Source organism: Enhydra lutris, unplaced genomic scaffold (genome assembly GCF_002288905.1).
Source record: "Enhydra lutris kenyoni isolate GAN:26980312 unplaced genomic scaffold, ASM228890v2 scaffoldscaffold9, whole genome shotgun sequence".
Classification (NCBI taxonomy): domain Eukaryota; kingdom Metazoa; phylum Chordata; class Mammalia; order Carnivora; family Mustelidae; genus Enhydra; species Enhydra lutris.
In genome coordinates, this window is record NW_019154093.1 from 44,416,101 (window position 1) to 44,439,964 (window position 23,864).

Genomic DNA, 23,864 nt, shown 5'->3' on the forward strand with positions numbered 1-23,864 from the left:
TCTCTGTCACAACTACCCAACTTTGCCATTTAAAGCATGAAAGCAGCTATAGACAATATCTAAACGAATGAACAAATATGGCTATTTTCTGATAAAACTTTATTTACAAAAATAGGCAGCAGGCCAGATAAGGCAAATGGGCTGTAGTTTGCCAATTTCTGTTCTTGCTGCATCTAGAATCAGTAAGTATACCCAAAAGGAAAAGTAACTATAAAGTGTGTGTAAAGGCACCGTCCCCATAACTGTCAACCCTCAGCTGGTATGTTATTAGGGAATTCTCACGCTGAAGACCTTTATTTCCTCCGAATTACAAGACTAGTAAATTCAGCCCTGGTTTTCAGAGGTTTCCTGCTGAGCAACAGCTTTCCTTCAGTTTCAGAATTTGGCAAATATTTTGAAAGGGAAACTGGTCATGTGACTGAGGCAAATATCTTGAAAGGGAAACTGGTTTTGTGACTGAACGACAACTGTGTTACTCTAGCCTCACACAATCACCAAAAATTCCGCTGATTTCTCTGTCTACAAGCAATGACCCAACTTCCTGGACCAACTCAGATTCTCAACTTTTGACCTATTCCCAAAATCAGTAAATTAACCCAGTGGAAAGGAGCTACAGATTTTCAGGTCACCTCTGAAAAGTTTTCCCAAATCTGGATTTTTAGCTTCTTGGTCCTCATTGCTTCTGTACTTCTCTGAGGTCTTTAAAAATGTTATTTGGGGGGGCGCCTGGGTGGCTCAGTTGTTAAGCATCTGCCTTTGGCTTAGGTCACGATCCTACCGTGCATCCTGGGATCAAGCCCCACATCGGGCTCCCTGCTTGCCGGGAAGCCTGCTTCTCCTTCTCCTGCTTCCGCTGCTTGTATTCCCTTTCTCACTACCTCTCTTTGTCAAATTAATAAATAAAATATTTTTAAAAAAATGTTATTTTTTCTATCTTTTCTAGTTGTTCTCGGTGGGATCACATAAGGCTGTTGCAAATTACTTCGTCCTATCCAGAATCAGAAACTGTATCCTACTACTTTTGATGTTTAGTATTTTCATTATTACTCATTTCTAAGAGTTTTTAAAATTTCCATTGACATTTTATTTATTCTAAAAATTACTCAAAATGTGTTTTAGAACTTCCACAGATATAGATTTTAAACAATTCTTTTTTTGCTATTGATTGTAACAATAATGTGGTGATCAGAAAGAAAAAAGTTCCATAAGATTCTAACACTTTATAGTTTTTAAGACATGCTTGTTTGACCAACTATGGGTCAATTTTTTTAAGATTTTATTTATTTATTTAACAAAGAGACACAGTGAGAGAGGGAACACATGCAGGGTGGAGTGGAAGAGGGAGAAACAGGCTTCCAACCAAGCAGGGAGCCCAATGCGGGGCTCCATCCCAGAAACCTGGGATCAAGACCAGAGCCAAAGGCAGATTAACGACTGAGCCACCCAGGCACCCCCATGGGTCAATTTTTTAAAATATTACATTTGGGCTTGAGAAGAATGTTTACTCTCTAACTGTTGAATCTACCAGATCAAGCTTATTAATCATGTTGTTCATATTCTAATTTAAAAACATTTGGGGAAATTCTGAAAAAAGATTTCTGATAATGTGATACTGAAAATCTTTTACAATGGTGAATTTATCAAACTCTTAAGTATGTAAATTTAAAAAATATTATAGTTCTGTTATCAGGTATTGCAGTTAACATGTTCTCCCTAATGAGTTAAACTTTTAACCATTAGTTACCCTCTTTATGCTTGCAAATGCCTTTTCCTTAAGTCTATTTTTCTGATATTTACATAAATGTAAGGTTTTTTTGTTAGCAGTTGCCCAGTAATTCTTTTATTTTTAGATATTTAATGTCATTATGTTTTCTGCCTGTAGTTAGAGTTCTTTTTATCCTAATATTATGATCTGTTTTTAACTAAAACTCATTTATTTAAATGTATTCTTATAAGCAACATAACTGTAATTATTTGTTTTCTTACTTTGTAATTTCTATTTTTCCAGTCTTTTCTTGTTTCACCTTCCACTCCTTTGCAGCCTCATTGGTTTTTTTAATTCCATTTCTTCTTCTGTACTCTATCTTATTTCCTCTATTTCTATTAATTTAGTGGTCATTCTCAAAGTAAAATGCATACATACCTTACTATCTAAAGCTATTAAAACTTACTACTCTTCTCCCCCTTGAAAAAAACCTCAGAATACTTTAAAACCCATCCCTTTCTCCTCTCCTTCTTATGTATTATTATTATTAAATACACTAATGCTTTGATTTATCTTATTTATCCAATTGTCATCATTATTGTCATCATAATGATAAAACATACTCAATTTTTGTTAAATTTCCTACCATTTTTACTAATCAATAAGCTTAGCATTCTTCCTTCCACTCAGACTTTTTCAGCTCCTTGGCCTTCTTCAAGAAGCACATCTGCTTTAGATATTGTTTAAGTGTATTGATTCAAAATACTCTCAGTTTCTGTATGTTTGAAAATGTTCCTATTCTTTGTTCGTTCTTTAACCATAGTTTAGCTGGGAAATCAATTTTAAGCTGAGTTATTTTCTTGAGCCTAACTACCCACAAATAGACCCACCGCTTTTTGTCCTTACTCTCACAGAAAGCCATTCTAATTCAAAGCTCTAGATTTCTATATCAGGAATTATCATTTAGGGGAGCCTCACCTTCCACATTTACTTACCGCTTGGATTTTAGCTTCTTATACGTACTCCTCAACAGATTGTCCTATCACTGAGGAGAGTGGAGCTGCCTACTGGGAGCCACTATCCAGCAATGGGCTTTTACATACTTTCTGCCTCAGAGATAAAAGGGCCTGCAGCAACATAAAGCATGGTTCCTTTAAAGGCATGCATGGATTAAGGTGTACCTGAACACATCACTGGTTGGCTTTAGGAGAAGGATTCAACTCACTGATACTTTTTATAGTAAGTCTAAGTAGGCCTAGAAAAAAAGGGAGAAAAGAATCTGAGCTTGTTGCCAAATTCCTAGGGAAGCTGCATTTTTGGAACACCAACTGCTACTACCTAGAAACAGCATATACAAAACTGAACCTGTGCAGTATCTCCACTGAATAAGGAAATACCACCAGTTCTAGTTCAATCTGGAAAAAGCCAGAAATGCCATCCATCAAACTGTGTTGTTGCCATGCAACTACTTTCTTTGTAGTCTTGTAGCTTTCCTATGTATTCAAAAGTGTGTTTTTTGTAGTTTTGGAGGTTTTTTGTAATTTACTGAGCATCTCAGTATTTTATAACATCAGAGTTTTTTCAGAAAAATGCAGTCAGCAGCAATTCTGAAACTGAAGTCAATTGATTGTTCTTTATTATTAACTTCAAACCACCTCTCTAACTCATTTATATTCATTTCTTATTCTGAGGAAAGTGAAATGTATCTAATTCTGAATATTACAGGGTATTCTTTTATTGAGAAATGTTTCCTTCTGATGAAATTTCAAACTCTGAATGCCAAAGGCCATTAAAGTCAAGTTGTGTTTTTACATCTAAGGCAAAAATGGGATTTTTCATGTTCAAAGCCAACTCTGGCACCTTTCATGTACTTTTTATTACTAGAAGTTACCTAATTTCTGGATATTCAAGGTTTTATTATGCCTAATTTTCAACAAATTAGAAAGAAAAAAAAAAACTACCCATAACACTGAAGTCATACAAGATATATTTTAATCCTTTTCTATGACTGAGAAGACATATTACAGTGTTTTAGCATACTAAAAAGAAATCACTATGAAAAATTTTTAAAGCATAAATTAGAGCTCTCCCAATTATTTGATACAAAATTTAAATGTCCACGTCATGTTTATGCAAAGCAATTAAAACAGTCAACAACTTCTTGTATTGGAAGCAACAGAAACTGAGGGAGTATTTCTAGGCCACAGATTGCTATTACTCCTAATTGTCTCACCATAAAGCTCATCAGTACCTATCTTAGTATCTTATAGCAAAAGTGCAAAAGACTATCTTACAGCATGCAGTCCTTAAGTCACCTAACAGAAAGGTAAAAATACTATGTTCTTACCCCATCTCTCAACATACACACACTTAATATTCATATATTTGGTATAAGAATAAATATTTAGAGGCGCCTGGGTGGCTCAGTGGGTTAAAGCCTCTGCCTTCGGCTCAGGTCATGATCCCAGGGTCCTGGAATCGAGCCCTGCATGGGCTCTCTGCTCAGAAGGGAGCCTGCTTCCTCCTCTCTCTCTGTCTGCTTCTCTGACTACTTGTGATCTCTGTCACATAAACAAATAAAATCTTAAAAAAAAAAGAATAAACATTTAAAAAAATTAGATATACTAATTTTAATACAACTCAGCTTAAACTGCTTACCAAGTATCTGAATCTCTATTATTCATACCCATTAAACTAGGTCCACTACTACTCAGTGTGAAGTAGTAATTCTCAGCCAGCATCCACACTTACGATCATGTGACAAATTCACATATTCTGAGATCATATCCTTTGAACTCTTCTATTTCATTAATTTTCATTTGTTTTTCACTTTTGAGAAACCATACTAGAAAACATCAATTAACATTAGAAGCTGATCCCAATAGAAGAAGAACAAAGAAAGACTCTTAATATCGAAGTTAAAATGGGGTTGATCAATCTCACTGAAAAAAAATTCTATAACAATATATGTGCTTTCTTTGGCATAAGTGCTTTCAGAATAATATGTGACAATTTTTAGACAAAGAAAGGACAAAGTCCAGACTATCATTGAGTATGACAAGAAGTTTATATACCTGAATCTCAAACAAAAATAGAGAAATAATAGAACTAGTCAATGTTAGGTAGATTAATGTTGTCTGAAGCTCAAATGAAAATTATTAATGTTTGTTTCATAATACATTCCCTTTCTCACTTAAATATTTAAATACTATTTATACTACCAAGACAAAATCAAATGTTTTCCATTTCCTATTTTTTATTTTTATGAGAAATTAATTTTGAAATCAGCATTTTTTATTACCTGCTACCTTACAGGAATTTATCTACTAAATATATAGAAAATGCATACATACATATATACATACGCACACAAATAGTTTAGGGGCGCCTGGGTGGCTTAGTCATTAAGTGTCCACTCAGGTCACGATCTCAGGATTGTGAGATGGAGTCCCATGTCAGACTCTACACTGGGCATGGAGCCGGCTTAAGATTCTCTCTTTCCCTTTCCCTCTATCCACTCCCTCTAAAAAATGAAAAAAGAAAAATATACTAATATACTATTTATTATATTAGTTTAATAAAAACATAAATGATTTTACTTAGTTTTTAGGTACATTTTTTGCTTTATTTTAAAAAATAATTATGAAATCTCTAATTACCAATTAATTATCCCTGAGAAAACAATAATATTCTAATAAATTTAAATAGCCATGCCCCAAAATTGCTATCAGTTATGAAGAATATTGCTGGCAATCATTTGCGACGACGTGGATGGAACTAGAGGGTATCATGCTTAGCGAAATAAGTCAATCGGAGAAAGACAACTATCATATGATCTCCCTGATATGAGGGAGAGGAGATGCAACATGGGGGGTTAAGGGGGTAGGAGAAGAGTAAATGAAACAAGATGGGATTGGGAGGGAGACAAACCATAAGTGACTCTTAATCTCACAAAACAAACTGAGGGTTAATGGGGGGATGGGGCTTGGGAGAGGGGGGGTGGGATTATGGACATTGGGGAGGGTATGTGCTATGGTGAGTGCTGTGAAGTGTGTAAACCTGGCAATTCACAGACCTGTACCCCTGGGGATAAAAATATATTATATGTTTATAAAAAATAAAATTAAAAAAAAAAAAAAAAGAATATTGCTGGCAAAGAACTCACGGCCCTGGTTCCTTACCACGTTCATTTTCCCCACACAGTAAAATTTGTACAGTTTAACACTAACATTATCATATCACAATGAGTGTTCTAAAAGACTGATAGGCTACAACAATGAGCTAATATTTACAAGATAATTATTGTTAAGATAAAAACACAATGAAATAAGCATAAAGTACTGAAATAGAGTTTTGTTTTGTTTTTTTTTTTAAATCAATTACAGAGGTGCCTGGGTGGCTCAGTTGGTTAACTGTCTGCCTTTAACTGGGGTCATGATCCCAGGTCCTAGGATCCAGCCCCGCTTCAGGCTCCTAGTTCAGTGGGGAACCTGCTTCTCCCTCTCCCTCTGCCTGCTCTCCCCCTGCTTGTGCTCCCTCTCCCTCTCTCTTTCTGTGTCAAATAAATAAATAAAATATTTTTAAAAAATCAATTACATAAATATGGGAAGACCAAGCTAACAATAATTCCTGCCAATGAGCAATATGTAGCATGCCTGATAAAAATATAAACCAAGCCATACAAACAGTGCTCTATAGTACACCAAATAAAGATGATAACACTCCCACTTTACCTTCTGCACTGGAAGAGAGACATCAGTATGGCTGCCCTGAGTTTTACATGCTATACTCTTAAAAAAGGTACTGACAAAGTATGCTCATTTTTATATACATTATCCCCAATTTTCACAATAACTCTGGAGGGAGAGAGTAGATCACCTTTTCAGAGATAAAATACCTGAGTTTCAGAGAGATTAAATAATGTGCCTGAAGACAAAAGCAGAGAACTAAACCAGAATTTGAATGCAAGTCCATTCACCTCCATACTCTTTCTACTACATCAGTTTGCCTTAAAGCTTCCTTCTAGCATTAGAAGGTACAATTGGCAATACTTCACCTGTAGAATACTTGAAGACCAGGTAACAAGGTATACCATGATTTCAATAAAAATGGCAATTTCTGAAACAGGGATCACAGATTTATATTATTAATATAAATGTATTCTGCCTCTTGTTTTTACCTAATAGCCACAACCCTAAAGTGTTATATATAAAACAATTTTTAAAATATTGAATCCAGTTTTCCCCACTGATCAATTATAAATGAAAACTGCTCTATCTCTGATACTAATTAATCATAACTGATCTTCAAATACACCTTAAGATTTTTTATGACCCCTCAATTTCTTAAAGAATTTTTCTTTTTTTCTTTTTTTAAGATTTTATTTATTTATTCTACAGACAGAGATCACAAGCAGGCAGAGAGAGAGGAGGAAACAGGCTCCCTGCTGAGCAGAGAGCCTGATGCAGGGCTCGATTCCAGGACCCTGGGATCATGACCTGAGCTGAAGGCAGAGTCTTTAACCCACTGAGCCACCCAGGCGCCCCTTAAAGAATTTCTTTTTTTTTTTTTTTTAAAGATTTTTTTTTTATTTATTTGACGGATCACAAGTAGGCAGAGAGGCAGGCAGAGAGAGACAGGAGGAGGAGGCAGGCTCCCTGCTGAGCAGAGAGCCCGATGCGGGACTCGATCCCAGGACCCTGAGATCATGACCCGAGCCGAAGGCAGAGGCTTTAACCACTGAGCCACCCAGGCGCCCCAAGAATTTCTTGATAAAGTATTTAATCATATACTGGAAATATGCCAGAAGACTAGCAATTCAAAAAGATCTTTTATTTACCTATTTTTTTAAAATTCAATGTTATTAAAGCAAGACAACTTACATATAGAGAAAATTTTTATCATCCTTTTTTAACCTGAAATTCAATATCAAGGCTTTTTCTCCTGTCACTGGTAGGAAGAAACAATATCATAATTTATTTAAAGATAAAAACTACCCCAATCTTCAGCATTAAAGAAATAAAACTGTTTTATATGTACACACATGTAATTCTACTGCCATCTTCTGGTAAAAAACAAATTCCCAATTCTCCGTAGTACTCCAAATAAGAAACCCACAGTTATTAAATAAGTACTTTCTAGTACTAGATTAATAAAAGTAGAATAGATAATTTTTGCAAATGGTCAAAAATACATTAAAAATAGAATTCTAGCAATAATTCTTATCAATATTTGTGATATGTTCTCTCACTAATGTGTAACACTTATTAAGCACTTTATTATATTTGAGCACAGAACTAAGAACTTTAAAAGAAAAATAAAAATTAACTCTCTTAATAACCTTATAAAGTGGAGTTATTATTCCCATTAACAGATAAGGAAATTAAGAATCAAAGAATTCATGTGGTCTATCTGCTGTACACATAGGACAAATGTTCTAAATTCAGGAGCTGACTGATTCCAATGAATTGACTGGAATTTGGTTATTATGCTATAATATCCTCTATTCAGACAACAGACATTAAGTTGATTTAACTCATTTAAAACTCTAAAGCTTAATTTAGTGGAATAGAGCAACCATATTACAATTCATAAGGAGACCAAGAGAGTCGCTGAACATAGAATCAAAGAGTTAAACCTTTAAGGTCCCACAATCTACTTTCCCAAAGTAATTCATAACCTTATTCCCTAGCCAGCCTGACAGATTAGGTTCTAATGTTCTATTTTATTTTATCTCATTTTTATTTTTTAGATTATTTATTTATTTATTTGAGAGTGAGAAAAATAGAGAGCAGCATGAGTAGAGAACACGAGTATAGGGAGAAGCAGGCTTCCCACTGAGCAGAGAGCCCTTTGCGGGGCTCAATCCCAGGACCCTGAGATCATGACCGGAGCCAAAGGCAGACACTTAACTGACTGAGCCACCCAGGAGCCCCTAATGTTCTATTTTATAAATGATACCATATCATTTTAAAATTTTTTCAATTTGGGGCACCTGGGTGGCTCAGTTGTTAAGCATCTGCCTTCGGCCCAGGTCATGATCCCAGTGTCCTGGGATCGAGCCCCATATCGGGCTCCCTGCTTGGCAGGGAGTCTGCTTCTCCCTCTCCCTCTGCATATATGCCCTCTCTGTCTCTCTCTCTCTGATAAATAAATAAAATCTTAAAAAAAAAAGTTTTTTTCAATTTACATTTTTTAGGTCCTATATGTTTAGTGTTTAAATTAAAATTAACTTTGTTTTGATCAGTTTTAAACATTAATAAACATTAGTTGGAAATTAGTATCCCTAGGAAACATAATATTTACTAATTTCTATTCAGAGAAGTTTTATTTACACAAAGGGATACAATACTATATTCTGCTATATACCTATACACCGGTTTCTTAAAAGTCATAAACCAACTCAATGGATGTTTTTGTTTAATTGTAGGTAGTCAAATAAATTGCTTTAAAAAAAAACTGTCCATGGAATGATCAACATATTATTTAAAACTATAACAATAGGGGCACCTGGGTGGCTCAGTGGGTTAAGCCTCTGCCTTTGGCTCAGGTCATGATCTCGGGGTCCTGGGATCGAGTCCCACTTCAGGCTTCCTGCTTAGCGGGGAGCCTGCTTCCCCCTCTTTCTCTCTGCCTGCCTCTCTGACTACTTGTGATCTCGGTCTGTCAAATAAATAAATAAAATCTTTAAAAAAAATACATAAATAAAATAAAATTATAACAATAAAAACTTTAATGTATGCAAACTGACAAGAAGGATAATTAAATTATCAGTTTTGTCTTTATAAATCAAATAATCACATCTAATTTATGCTCTGAAATTCTAATTTAATGAGTTCCTGAATGACTGTAGTGACTAACAACTATAAATAACAATATAAAATAAATGGGCCAATAAGATGCTTACGATAATACAGAATCATATTAATGACTAAGTTAATCACTTTGAAAAAATATACTGGTATGCAGAATGGCAGAAAGAAATCCTGTCAACTACTGCTTGAACCATTTTGATAAACCTATGGTTCATAAGGTTTCATAATCATCTTATAATTTCTGTGAGCAATATTCAGTGAATTGTTTGATCACAAAGTTTCACATTCTTCAGTCTATTTTGCCCAGCTCCAAAACAGATGACTCTACTAAATATGTATATTTAAATTTTCATTTGATTTCCTAGTAAACATAATAGAGACTAGAATTCACGTAATATAAGAAATACTAAAATAGGTCCTTTATATTTCCATATAAATTTTGCAATCATTTTGTCAATCTCTACAAAAAAGCCTCCTAGAATTTTGACTGGGTTTGATTTGATCAACACCCAAATTCAATGAGATTCCAGAATACAGTCAATATAAAATTTAATTAGGGCGCCTGGGTAGCCCAGTTGGTTAAGCGTCTACCTTCAGATCAGGTTGGGATTGATCGCACATCAGGCTCCCTACTCAGCTGGGAATCTGCTTTTCCCTCTGCCCCTCTCCCCTGCTCATGTTTTCCCTCTCTCTCAAAAATAAATAAACAAACAAACAAATAAATAAATTTTTAAATATTAATATAAAAATTGTACTTCTATAGTTAAGCAACAAATGAAGAGTAAATTTTTAAAATATCACTTAAAACAGCATCAGAAACAAAGACAGCTAGGAATAAATTTAATGAAAGGGGTAGGAAACATCTACACAGAAACTGTTAAACAATAAAGACAGAAACTATAGGAATTCTAAATAAATGTAGAGGTATGTTTAGGGATCAGAGGATTCAATATTGTTAAGGTATCCACACTCATCAAATTAATATAGAGTCAATCCAATCCCAAACAAAATCTTAGCAGTTTTTTTTATTGTTTTTTTTTTTTTTTAAGAAACTGACAAACCTGGGTGGCTCAGTAGGTTAAACATCCAACTCTTAGGCGCCTGGGTGGCTCAGTGGGTTAAGCTTCTGCCTTCGGCTTAGGTCATGATCTCAGGGTCCTGGGATGGAGGCCCATATCCGGCTCTCTACTCAGCAGGGAGCCTGCTATCCCCCACCCCCCCTAAAAAGCCAACTCTTGACTTCGGCTCAGGTCGAGACTGAGCCCTGCATTGGGCTCTGCTCTGGGCATGGCCTGCTTAAGATTCTTTCTCTCCCTCTCCTTCTGTCCTTCCCCCATTCCCTTACAAATAAGAAAAGAAACTGACAAACTAGTTCTAAAATTTACATGGAAACACAAAGGATCTAGAATAGTCAAAAGAACCTTGAAAAACTGGTTGTATGGTGTATATAAACTGATGCCAAAACTTAGTGTAAAGATATGTAGTTCAATACAACAGAATAGAGCCTAGAAACAGACTCACATATATGGTGATCAGGTGACTTTTTACAAAGGTGCCAATATAATCCAATAAGGAATTCAATCTTTTCAATACATGGTGCTGGAATAACTGGATATACATATGGAAAAAATGAACTCAACTCCTGCTTAACACTCCACTCGAAACTTAAAAGTAAAGCATAGCCTAAACATAAAAGCTAATACTATAAAACTTCTAGAAGACAATAAAATAAAGTCTTTGTGACCTTGAATTAGATTAAGAATCCTTGCATGAAGGACATTAAGCATAAAAGAAAATATTGATAAATGAACTTCATCAACATTAGATCTCTTGTTTTTCAAAAGATATTAAGGATAGAAAAGGAAAGACAAAGACTAAGAAAAACATTTGCAATTCATATATCTGACAAAAAAACTTGTATCCAAAATGTGCAAAGAAATCTTATAATTAGGAAGAAAGTAAACACCCAATTTTTCAAAACTGAGCAGACCTGAATAGACACTTCGTGAAAAAATGAATTACTAATAAGCACATGGAATGATACTCAACATCCTCAGTCATTAGGGACATGCAAATTAAAATCATAATGATATTTCTACATACCTACTATAAGAGTTAAAATTAAAAAGACAATCCCACATATAATTAAGAATGTTGAACACTATTTGTGGGAATGCAAAATGGTACAGAGACTAATGGAAAATAGTTTGAAAGTTTCTTAGAAAGTTAAGCATGTGCTACCATATGACCCAGCAAACCTACTGATGGGTATTTCATTCAAGTAAAATGAAAACTTATGTTTGTATGTAATTGTTTATAGTGGCTTTATTTATAATTGCCAAAAACTGGTGGGCGAAAACAAATGTCTTTCAATTGATGAGTGGCTAACCTGAATCCCATCTATCTGTAGTCTGTGTTCCTCTTTATTGCTGAAGAGCATATAGCAATAAAGAGGAACACAAACTACTGATACATGTAACAACAGGGATGAACCTGAAATCCATTATGCTAATACAAGAAGCCAGACTTAAAAGGGTACGGAATATGATTCCATCTATATGACAGTTTAGAAAAGGTAAAACCATGGGAATAGAAAAGAGATCAGTGGATTCCAGGGATATGAGTAAGGGCAGAAAGGGGAATAAGGAAATTTCTTGTGGTGATGGATGAGCAAGGCGATTATCTAGCTGTATACATTTGCCAAAACTTAGAACTATATACTAAAAAGGGTGATTTTAATGTAAATAAATTATACCTCAATTTTTAAAAATTCAAAACAGTTGTTTTCAACAGTTGAACAAACTACAACTGCACACAATATAAATGAATTCCAAAAACATAGTATTAGGAAAAGAATCAAAACATAATGTTTAGGGATACACACTTAAGTGATATAAAATGAAAAGCAAGAAAGTAAATTCCATAAAAGTTAGGACAGTGTTTAACTTTGATAGGGAGTGAGAGGACAGAGAGTGGGAAGGGCACGGAGGTTTGGGAGCTGCCAGCATTATTCTATTTCTTTTTCTGGTGGTTACATGAGAAGTAGAGTTTTGTGAAAATTCATTGAGCTATCATTTATATTTTATATGCTTTAAAAAGAAAGCAGGTCAAGTAGCTCAAGGTAAATTATAAAATAAAATAAGAATATGTAGATCTTAGAAGTATGAGGCATTCCTAGATACATATCTTGGCTTCACCATTTGTTAGATGTGTGACTTTAGGCAAGTTTCCTAACCTTTCTCAGCCACAGTTTACTCACTTACAAAATGAGGAAATTATATCTGCCTCATAAAGTTATCATGTGAATTAAAATGATATTAATATAAAGGATATCTGCCTAGCTCTCAAGACCCTTTTGGGGGACTTATACACATAAGGTGGGCTCCCCAGAAGCCCTGATTTTGTGTCCTACGACCCCCACTACTGCCCAGCTGGACCAAAAGTGGATACCTGACCCAAGCTGGCTAATGATTATGTCTCCAGGAAGCCTGGAATCGGGAATGAGCAAGTTCATTCTCTATCTGCACTTTATCATCAACAGAAGAGATATAAATCTCTAGAGCAGTGGTGTGTACACATTCTGCCCCACAAACGGCCAGAGCAGCAGAGGAAGAAAAGACTAAAACAACAGGGAGATGGAGAAAGTGCTGCCTCCGCTTCTGACTGACATCTGGTTCCTATTTCTAGGCCCTTCTTGGGGTCAGTCCCTGGGATCCATAAAACACAGAATTATCTGTATAACAAATATCCTTAAGGAAATAACATAGCTCAGGTTAGATCCCATTATTTACAACTCAACAGTTCTAGCTAATGTGTCATATAAAGCATGAAGCACATAGAAAGGGCTCAAAATATTATGACTGTGGCAGCAACTGTCTGATCTTTGATCTACCTGTGGGGGGGACTTGTTGAACAAGCCCTTGAAAGAGGCCTGTTCTGGTGTTCAAAACATAAACTGACCTTGAGGAGGCCATATGCTACCCCTCTGTTGGAGGTCTGTAAGAAATCTGTAAGAAAAAAGTCCAGTCTCAAATTTCCTGCTAGACTCAAAAAAATTCGATTGCTAAAGACTGCCTCCAAAGAGAAAGAAATTCTAGTATAATAATAAAATTACAGCAACAAAACATTCATAAATAGAATCAAGTCCCCAAATTTAGAGCCTAAAGCAAAAGTCAGACTAGGTAAGTTAATACTGTCCTGGATTCCCTTTTTTCTTGGGCAATGCCTACTAAACTTAGATTTCTACATTTTGTAACACTAAAATGTGCCTATCTTTTGACATCCACAAGTTAGGGGCTCTTTCCTCCATACTTAAGGGCACAAAACTGGTAATCTGAATGATGCTAACATGGACTTATCACTAGATTCTATAAAGCCCAACTCCTTCAGGAGCACAGGCTATTGTCTACCTACTTATCAAAAGCCAATCTATGTATACTCAAATGAAGCACTGTAGAATCAAGTTACATAAGCGAAACTTCTGCAATCAATCCTTATTTTGTGCCATCTGTTCTTGCAAACAAATTAATCACACAACTACAAAGACACCTGCAGAAACAAAGTGTTGTCATTAACTTCATGACTGTACCTTACTCAATATCTGTTTCAGAAGACACATAACAATATCATATCATAACGTCAATTTTATGTACTAAGTAAAGTTCCCCATCATATCTGAGTTTAGTCTAGTATACTTTTGTATGTAAAATATGAAATATGAACAGTCTGAATGAACCAACTCCATTGTTTTCCTAACATGTAAATGGTAGTATTTTTAAAAGCATAACTGCCAATTTTAGTAATAGTGACTGTATTGACATTTTAAACCTAAGATCTGAAAAATACATATATATTCTAACCCATAATTTTCTTTCTTTCATTTTTTTTTTTTTTTTATTTGACAGAGAGAGAGATCACAAGCAGGCAGAGAAGCAGGCAGAGAGGCAGTTAGAGAGAGGGGGAAGCAGGCTCACTGCTGAGCAGAGAGCCCGACGTGGGACTCGATCCCAAGACCCTGAGATCATGACCTGAGCTGAAGGCAGAGGCTTAACCCACTCAGCCACCCAGGCGCCCCAAATCCATAATTTTCTTAATAAAATATTTTTGTGATATCTGGCCTCTCATGAATGTAATTTTCTCTAAACAAATTATCTGATTGCCATTTTATTTGCATATAAATACCACCTACATACAACACTGATAGCATCTACTTAAAAATTCCCGAATCATGCTGGAAACTTAATTCTCTTAAATTAACTGGATAACTTATACCAGTGATCATGAAACCATCTGTACACAATATTCTAAATAAAATTTATTTATAAACACTAGAGGGTGCTATAATTCAACTGTGCCTGGTGTCTGGCTCTGATGCTCAAAATTTTCTCCTCGATTAAAGATAAATTAAGATAATTTTCAGCACCAACAGTTTCTGCTCTGGAACTAATACATGCAGATAATTTATAAGACAAAATTCCACTCTTCCAGAATATATACTGAAACCCATCAGATTCCACTGAAATCATTTTTATGTATACTTACTGCATATTTAATATTGTGTTAAAAGGAGAGAACAGAAAATAAGTCAGAAGAAGTATAAAGATGGTCTCAGCCTTTTAAAGTAAATTAATTCAATGTTTATATGGTTAAGAGAAGATGTATCTTACAATCTCATAGGCTTGAATTCAAGGAAAATTACAAAATAAAATTGGTAAAAGACATATTTCAATTTTAGTTGCTAAGTATTAAATTAGGTTTAGCTATTTTACAAGGGCAATCTGAAATTCAGTATTTAAAATAACAAATAAGGGGCACCTAGGTGGCTCAGTTGGTTAAGCATCTACCTTCAGCTCAGGTCATGATCTCAGGGTCCTGGGATCGAGCTCAGTGGAGAGTCTGCTTCTCCCTCTCCCTCTGTCTCCTACCTCCTGTTCATGCTCTGTCTCTCTCTCTCAAATAAATAAATAAAATCTTAAGAAATAAAATATAATAAAATAAATAAAACTGATATTGCTGTAGAATGTCATCTGATGTCTTAAAAAAAAAATCTGAAGCCAATATCGATAGGAAATGGAAAAGAAAAGGTCCAAGGCTTTGAATATCCAGAATAGAATGATTAATAATAATAATATCAACTTTAAATCTTCAAAAAAGATGCATTTTGTGCTAGTTTTTTTTATCTCTAAAACATTTATAAGCTCAATTACACAAGTCTTTGAAATTTTCAAAACTGAGAGTAATTTATGTTGCCAGTTACCAGCCCAGAAAAGTTCATAGGAGTATGAGTTTCCAATAGATAGCATTAGAGAATCATAAATAACACCACAGTTTAATGCTAGTAAAACACATTATCTATTTCAAGAAAGAGGCTATAAAATGAGACACTCCTGAAACCTAACAAAGTATTTTGCCTTTAAAAATGTTTACAGTAGAAAAATATAAATGAAACATTACACATATTTCTAAAATTCACATACCCCAAATCAATTAATTTTTCTCAATCTCCCTTTCTCCAGGTTTTGCACTCTCTCATACACATCTGTACACACATCTACATATGTGTGCATGCACGCACATTCACTGCACACTCACACCATCTGCTCCCCAAAAGAGGAGTATCTGGTGTATACCTCCCATCCTTTCCCTAATGAATTACCAAGAGCCCCCAAATAAAGCAGAAACAGTGGCACCTGTTGATGAGAGGGTCACTCCAAATTTATAACAGCTCCAGATAAACTGTTCCAGATTAACAGAATATAAAACTAGAGAAAAGCCAGAGATACCACTGACCCAGGCTCATAAACGACCCAGACTGTAGGAACCAAAATATACAGCAGTCAGAGAAGTAACCAGATTGCTGGAACCCACAGAAATTCTGAACATGGAAGCACTGTTTTATAGTCTGAAATATGTATTTGAAATATGACTTTTGGCACTCGCTTCCCTTTTTATGTTTATCTGTCTTACATCTGCCGGATTCCTAGGGCCCTTATTACACCCTAAATGCCCAGCTGCCAACTTCCCGATTCAATGTCACTTCAGGTAACCCATTCTACTGCAATAGGTCAAAGCATATACACTCATTAGAGTATTAATGTTTGAAACATTCACATATCTGCCCTTTCATGAAGTCTTCTGAACTATTATACATACCTCCACTAATGAAAGTATGGCTCTCAGCCAGTTACAAAGAAAGTTTTATGCCTTTTGAGCAAGCCTCAAATCACTACTATGAACATTGTATTTTGGAACTACAACATAATTCTAATCATGATCATAGCTTCTGCCTAATATTTATAGCTTTTGCCCATACACCTGAAAAGCGTAGGGCCTACATAAAATGAAGATTGGGTAGAAATGTGTAGTTTTATTAAGAAACACCAACGTTCATCTCAATATTATGTAACATCATGTTACATAAAAATTTATAAATCATGAGACTAGAATATTCTAAGAAAATAATAATTCAAGATAAATACCTGCTTTCCATGATTTCTAAATCTGGTTGCAAACTTATAGTCTCTGTTGTAATTTCCACTTTCCGTACACTTCCAAAAAAATCAGTTATCAAGACATTTTTAGGATCCCTCTGAAAAAGGTCAGTGCGATGTCCAGGGGTAGACACACAGAGACTTCTAGGACATACCTGAAACTGAAAAACATATATATAACAATAATAAATATACACATATACATACAACTTTTATCAATTCAATAACACAGTATAGTAGACTGTAGTGTATTTTTTTAATGATTTATTTATAAGAGAGAGAGTGAGTGAGTCAGTAGGGGAAGGGGCAGAGGGAGAGGCAGAAAATCCTAAGCAGACTCTCTGCCAAGCATGGAGCCCAAGATGATGCACAATCCCATGACCCCAAGATCCTGACCTAAGCCAAAACTAGGATCAGATGCTCAACTGACTAACCCACCCAGGCACCCTGATTATAGAGTATTTTTAAAGCTCTTCCAATCTAAAGAAGCTTCTGATTTTAAAGATTAAAGTTTCTTTGCTACAGTAGTACTTGATATTCTAAGAAAGCTATACAGACATTAGAGCAGGTGACAAAAAGGGAAGCAGACCAGGGAGGGGAAAAAAACATGCACTTTTTTGGATCATATGCTACAAAATATATTTTGAACTTTTAAATTTACCAAGAATTTATATGTAATACTATGAAAAGAGCTGCTTTTTTTCTGCATCTACATTCATCTCAGTGGGCGGCAAATTTCTTAGTTTAGCCATAATGAAAATAAATCCAAAGCACCTCCAGACACTCTAGTCCTCAAAGAATATAGCCTGAAAAACCACAACTTCACAGAGATCTCACACAGGTCTCATGAAAATGTCTATGTTAATCATATCCCCGATATTCCACATCAGTGAATTACCAGGGATAAACATGTACTCATTCACTCAGCAAAGCAGATAAAACATCTACTACGTATATTTCATACTGTTACTTCCACAAAGGATACAAAAGTTGACAGAACATGGTCCTATCTTCAAGGCCTTAAGTCAAGTCAGAGATGAATAAACATAGAGAGGTAGGGGGGAAAAGGTGACAGGTTCTACTTCAGAAAAGGATAAACTTCTCATAGTCTGAGGATAAGAAAAAAGAAAGAGTGGGATTTGAGCTACATTCTGAAGGAAAAGGGAGATTACAGATGGGAAATAACATTCTTAAGGAGCAGCTGCAAAGATGTGTAAGGCAAATAACCTAGTTTGGCAAAAGCACAGAATATACGAAGAAAACCATGACAAGACTGCAGTAAGGGCCTACAGCCCACAGTACTTGCCCACCTATGGAGACAAGATGATATATACAGATAATTACTAATATGATGGGAGATGGGTGGAGAAGGGCAGAGCAGCTAGAATTTATGAAACTAGTGATCCAAGCACTGTGTGAAGCAATTTATAGATACTCTGATTTAAACTACTAATAACTGTGAGGTATATTAAGATTATTATCTCTACTTAAAACTAAAGCTCAAAAAGATTAAGTCACTGGCCTAATATCACAATACCTTCCTGATTTAGGAAAACAATAAAAGAAAATCCAAAGAAGAGATCAGAATATAAAGAGGCAGTGAAGGCAAAAAGGATGGGGAGAGAGTAAAATGCCAAACTTACTTTAGAAAGGGAAATGCCAAACAGGAAGGACAATACAGATGGAAGGTTGAAGAAACATAGTAAAAGATAAAACAAAATACACAAAGATTGAAATCCTATGTATACTGAAGGCATTCCTGTATGAGCCAGCAACTTGGTGGGCTTTCATAAGTACCAGGAGGAAAAGTATAGGCAAATGAGCTTGGGAATAAGATAAAAAGTATTACCTTCTCTGCTGCTAAAATGAGTATACTTCCACTTTCTGTGAAGTTATTTTTCCTTCAAGATATTTTATCCTATCAATATGATTTCCTTAGCCTCAGCAACATTAATTTCTAGTAATCTCCTTTATTTACAGAATCCTCACACTCTAGCCAGATCATATGCTTACTACTGAAGACAAGGATTCCGACTTCCATGCCTCTGCACGTATTCCATTTTCCTAGAATATGCTATATTTTGCTTCTTTCAAACCCAAAAATCTACTTCTCTCAAGAAAAACTGTAAACACCAAACCCATTATATTTAAAGGAACCATACAAATGTGCATGGTTGTCACGTCCTTCCATTCATTACAAATATTCACTGAGAACTATAAATATACCAGGTACTATAATTCAATTCTGTAGGTAGTGAGAAGCATAGACGATGTCCATTTACTTCTTACTTAAGAACCTCAAAGCCTCAAGGGAATGTCACAAATATAAACAATTACAGTACAATACTAAAAGCATCTTAAAGGTACATAGCAACAGTTACACAAAAGAAATAAAATTACCTGGAGGATCCAAAGACTTCATTTAATAGGTGATACTCTATAAATGTGCTTTTCAGCTGTTACCAATGACACGATAAATTTTTAAGTGGGCAAGGACCACCTCTTCTAATGTTGCTGCCCACGAAGCTCCTAATATTGTACTCTGAATACAGCTGATACCCAACAAATTCCCTATACACACATAATCCAACAGAATAGGTATTATTCCACAACATCTTAAGATATATCGAATCAATAGAATATTTAACTTCAAAAAAGTGGATCATTCTTACTGAACAAGATTAAAATAACCATCATTCAATTAAAAAAACAGAAGTAGGGAACAAGATATTAGTGAGGAATGTTTATTAAAAACTGTACAGCAATTGTGGGAAAAAATAAACACATAAAAAAATAAGTTTCTAAAAAAAAATAAGTTTCTTCAGTCTTTCCTATATGATTTCAAAGGAAGAAGTTATTTTTTTTTTAAAAATCCATTAGACATTTGAAGTGTGAGGTGCATATATTGTAAACTTTTGAGACAGTATATCACGTATTAAATAAAATATACAATATATAATTAAAAATGGGAATAACTCTAAAAACTAAAGTAACTAGAATTTAGGTGACTATAGTTTTCTTACAAAGTAATATTGTAACAAGTTCACATTAAGATTTAACAGGCATCAAATATATAATCTCCAAAATGTAGCAAGTAATGCTATGTTATCAAATATAACAGCTTATAACAGTGATTTTTAGAATTTTGCAAAACTTCTTTAATTAAAAAAATTATCTAAAACATTTCTATATGATAAAAGAGATCAATGCAAAGCTGCTTGGCTGATATGTGAGTTCCAAGCCCAGTCTACTTGGCCTCCCTTTCATTCTGAAGCTCCATGAAGGCAGAGACAGTGCCTGTCTCCTTCACTAGGATAGAGCCAGTGGCTGGCACTTAGCCCAAACTCAAAAAATATTTATGAATAAAAGAACAGGGTATAAATTAATGAAAAAAAGAAGGTAAGTCATAGATGCTCAGTAATTATCCAATCTAGAATCGCTATTTCAAGCTTTTTTATTATGCCTACTTTCAATAGCAACTTGAAAGTAGATTTATTTAAGGATCCAAGAAGCACAGAAAAGCCAGGAAAAAAAGACTGAACTAAGTTCAAGAAACCTCATCAAAACACTGTACTAGGGCACCTGGGTGGCTCAGTCAGTAAAGCGTCTTCCTTCAGCTCAGGTCATGATCCCAGGATCCTGGGATCAAGCCCGGAATCAGGCTCCCAGCTCTGCGGGGAGCTTGCTTCTCCCTCTGCCTCTGCCCCTCCCTTTGCTTGTGTTTTCTCTTTTGCCCACTCTCTCAAGTAAATAAATAAAATCTTAAAAAACAAACAAACACTGTACTAGAAGTTGAAGGATGGACAAAAAAAAATTCTTCCAAGAATGCCCTATTACTCACACTCAGTAAGTTCAAAAAAAAGGCAGACTACAATAAATGGTAGACGAGAAATAAAGCTCTGAAAAACTTATTTATCTTACTTAAATTCCAACAGGGAAGAACTATGGGAATATTCCTGGAGGAGGCAGGATCTGATTTGACACCCAAAGTATAGGTAGAATTTCAGTGGATGAATCTAAAAAAGTACATTTCTGGTAGAGAAAAGAGCATGAGCAAATGAATGAAAGTAACAAGTTAAACAGGCTAAACTTTAGGCCTCCTGTAGTAAAGAGAGAAAGATACTTTAGAGGGAGATTCAAAACAGTTTAAAAGGCTACTGTTCAACGTAAGAAACAGTATCCTGGCAGTACAGGGAATAAAGGACTTCACTTATCAATTAAGCATACCTATGTGCTTTAATCAAATCAAGGAAATACTTACAAGGTCATTCATATTCGTTTGGCTAGTTGGATTAATTTCTTCCAAAAATTCCAAGACATAAAATGTGTATCTATCCATAAGGTGGACTCCAATTGCAGGATCAGGTTGATGCTATGAAAAAACAAAGCATATACTATGGCATATTATTCAGCCAGAAAGAAAAGAAAAGAAAAGAAAAAAGAAAGAAAGAATGAAAGAAAGAAAGAAAGAAAGAAAAGAAAAGGAAGGAAAGAAATAAATCTTGCCATTGTGGCAACATGGACGGATCTTGAGGTCATTATACTAAATGAAATAAGTCAGAGAAAGACAAATACCATATGATCTCCCTTATATGTGTAATCTAAAAACAACGACAAGAACAAAAACCAACCTTATAGATACAGAGAACAAACGGTGGTTGCCAGAGATGAGAGGCGGAGGGTAGACCAAATGGGTGAAGGGAGCCAAAGGGACAAACTCCAGTTATAAAATAAATAAGACATGGGATATAATGTACAGCATGGTGGCTACAGTTAATAATACAGTACTGCACATTTAAAAGTTACTAAGGAATTATACCTTAAAAGTTCTCATCACAAGAAAGAAAAATTCTGTAACTATATATGGTGCCTTTTTTTTTTTTATGGTCTGATGATAAATGTTAACTAGACTTATTATGATTATTTTGCAATATATACAAATATTGAATCATTATGTTGTACAGCTGAAACTAACACAATATTAGTCAATTATACATTTTTATAATTATTTTATAATTGTAATTTTATAATATTTTTAAAAGCAAAGCAGAAAAAATAATATATGTCAAACAACATCATTAAAAGAAAATATTTTAAAAGCAATCAAAATTTCCTTCTAAGGTATTAAAAAGTCTAAGAATAATGTGTGTGTGTGTGTGTGTGTGTGTGTGTGTGTGTGTGTGTGTATGTATATATATATATATTCTTAAAGCATACAAGTGATTTCCAAAATAGCTACATATTCCAAAGACAACGCAGTTTGCAAATGGGAAATATGCACCTACCGAGAGTGAATCTTCTCCCACTTGGCTACTAGCTAAAGCCATTATGTTAGGAGAATAGAATCGTTCATACATGGATGCTCCTTGACAAGTATCAATAATAAACAGTAACTCGTTGTAGCTGAAAGAAAAGTGGTACTATCTTTAACATGAATAATGCTGTTAATCAAACATTAACTGATATTTTTACATTACTTGCATAACATAAGATGTTTAAGTCATATCTTAGTCATTTTATTAGTTAAAAATTTGCAAGTTTCAGAATTCCCAACACAAATTTGACATTAGAAATATTAAAGCTATAATCTTGTCCAAGGAAACAACCTCAACAGGTTGTACCACATAGTGGCTGCCCCAGTTATTTCCCCTTCCCTTATCTTGGCCACATGATTCAGAATCCAAATGAATATTCAATTCAAGAAACACTTATTTGGCACCCAGGCTGTCCTAGAAAATGAGCCAGATTCAGGAAAAAACATACAGGACTTAGTCACCATACTCAAAAAGCTTAAAATCTAACTGGAAAAGAGACACATAAACATTTAACCAAATGGAATGTGGTAAGAATCACAAATAGTTACTAGAGCCTATATAGTATGTATCCCCTAAGCTGGGGATACAGGAGTCCCTGTCCTCACAGAGCTTAGAGTCTAATAAAGTCAAAGTGCTCTAACAGCACTGAGAAAGGAAGAGGGGGGACTGTAAAGAAAGGCAGGTCAGAGAAAGGTGATGCCTGGCCTGGGCAATGAAGGGTAAGTTATTTTAACTAACAAAGAAAGGAATAGCACATTCCAAGAAAGGAATAAGGTTCTACTAAGGGAACTAAATTTGAAAAAGTGTAATTGTTTTAGAAAAGAGGAACAGTACTATATAATGAGAATTTACAGTAAATTTGGGGAAATGGAGGAAATTAGTTTCAAAAAGGTATGGTGGAGTCAATCTATGTACTACCTCATATGAAGTATGGATCTCAACCCTCTTAAGTCTGAGGAAGCCAAACAGGGCTTTTTTCAAGTGAAAATAACATAATTGGCTCTGTATTTTAGAATGAGCTTCCTAGTTGGTGAAAGTAGGGAGCAGATACATTTCTCAAAGGTTTCGCTCAGACACCTGATCTAGGTAAACAGCTAACATTGCACCTAGAAAAGAAAGTGAGCAATCTGGCGCCACAATATCTAAGCAGATGATAAAAGGAAGAAGTCAGATGATGTATTTGTTCTGAGAAAAAAATCTGTGGACGCCCCTGAGGGTCAGAAACATCTACAGTTTTGACGGGCAGTACAGTAAAATGACTGGAGCACTTAGGAATGAGTCTTAGTGCTGGACTTACTAGTTGTGCAAAATCTGGCAAGTTAATCTATTTATGTCTCAATTTACTCACGTGTGAAAATAGGAATAATAGTAGTATCTACCTCATAGGGTTGTTATTGATATTAAACAAGACTATATATAAAACAGTGCCTAGTACCTCGTATATATCCAGGAAACATAAACTATGAATAAGATAAAACCAGTACCTAGCAAAAGCTTCCCTTCAACATTTCCATTTATTCTGCTTATGCATATAATTCAA

General features: G+C 34.9%; 1 protein-coding gene across 1 annotated transcript in view; it reads right to left on the reverse strand.

The window, feature by feature from the left end:
- LOC111143158 (phosphatidylinositol glycan anchor biosynthesis class K) overlaps positions 1-23,864 on the reverse strand; it is a 126,507-nt gene that overhangs the window by 56,724 nt on the left and 45,919 nt on the right. The window contains exons 7-9 of the mRNA XM_022496666.1: positions 22,295-22,412; positions 21,271-21,381; positions 16,998-17,170 (exon numbers count right to left, since the gene is read on the reverse strand). Of these exons, the coding sequence (XP_022352374.1) occupies positions 16,998-17,170; positions 21,271-21,381; positions 22,295-22,412 (402 nt within the window). The remainder of the gene's footprint in view (positions 1-16,997; positions 17,171-21,270; positions 21,382-22,294; positions 22,413-23,864) is intronic.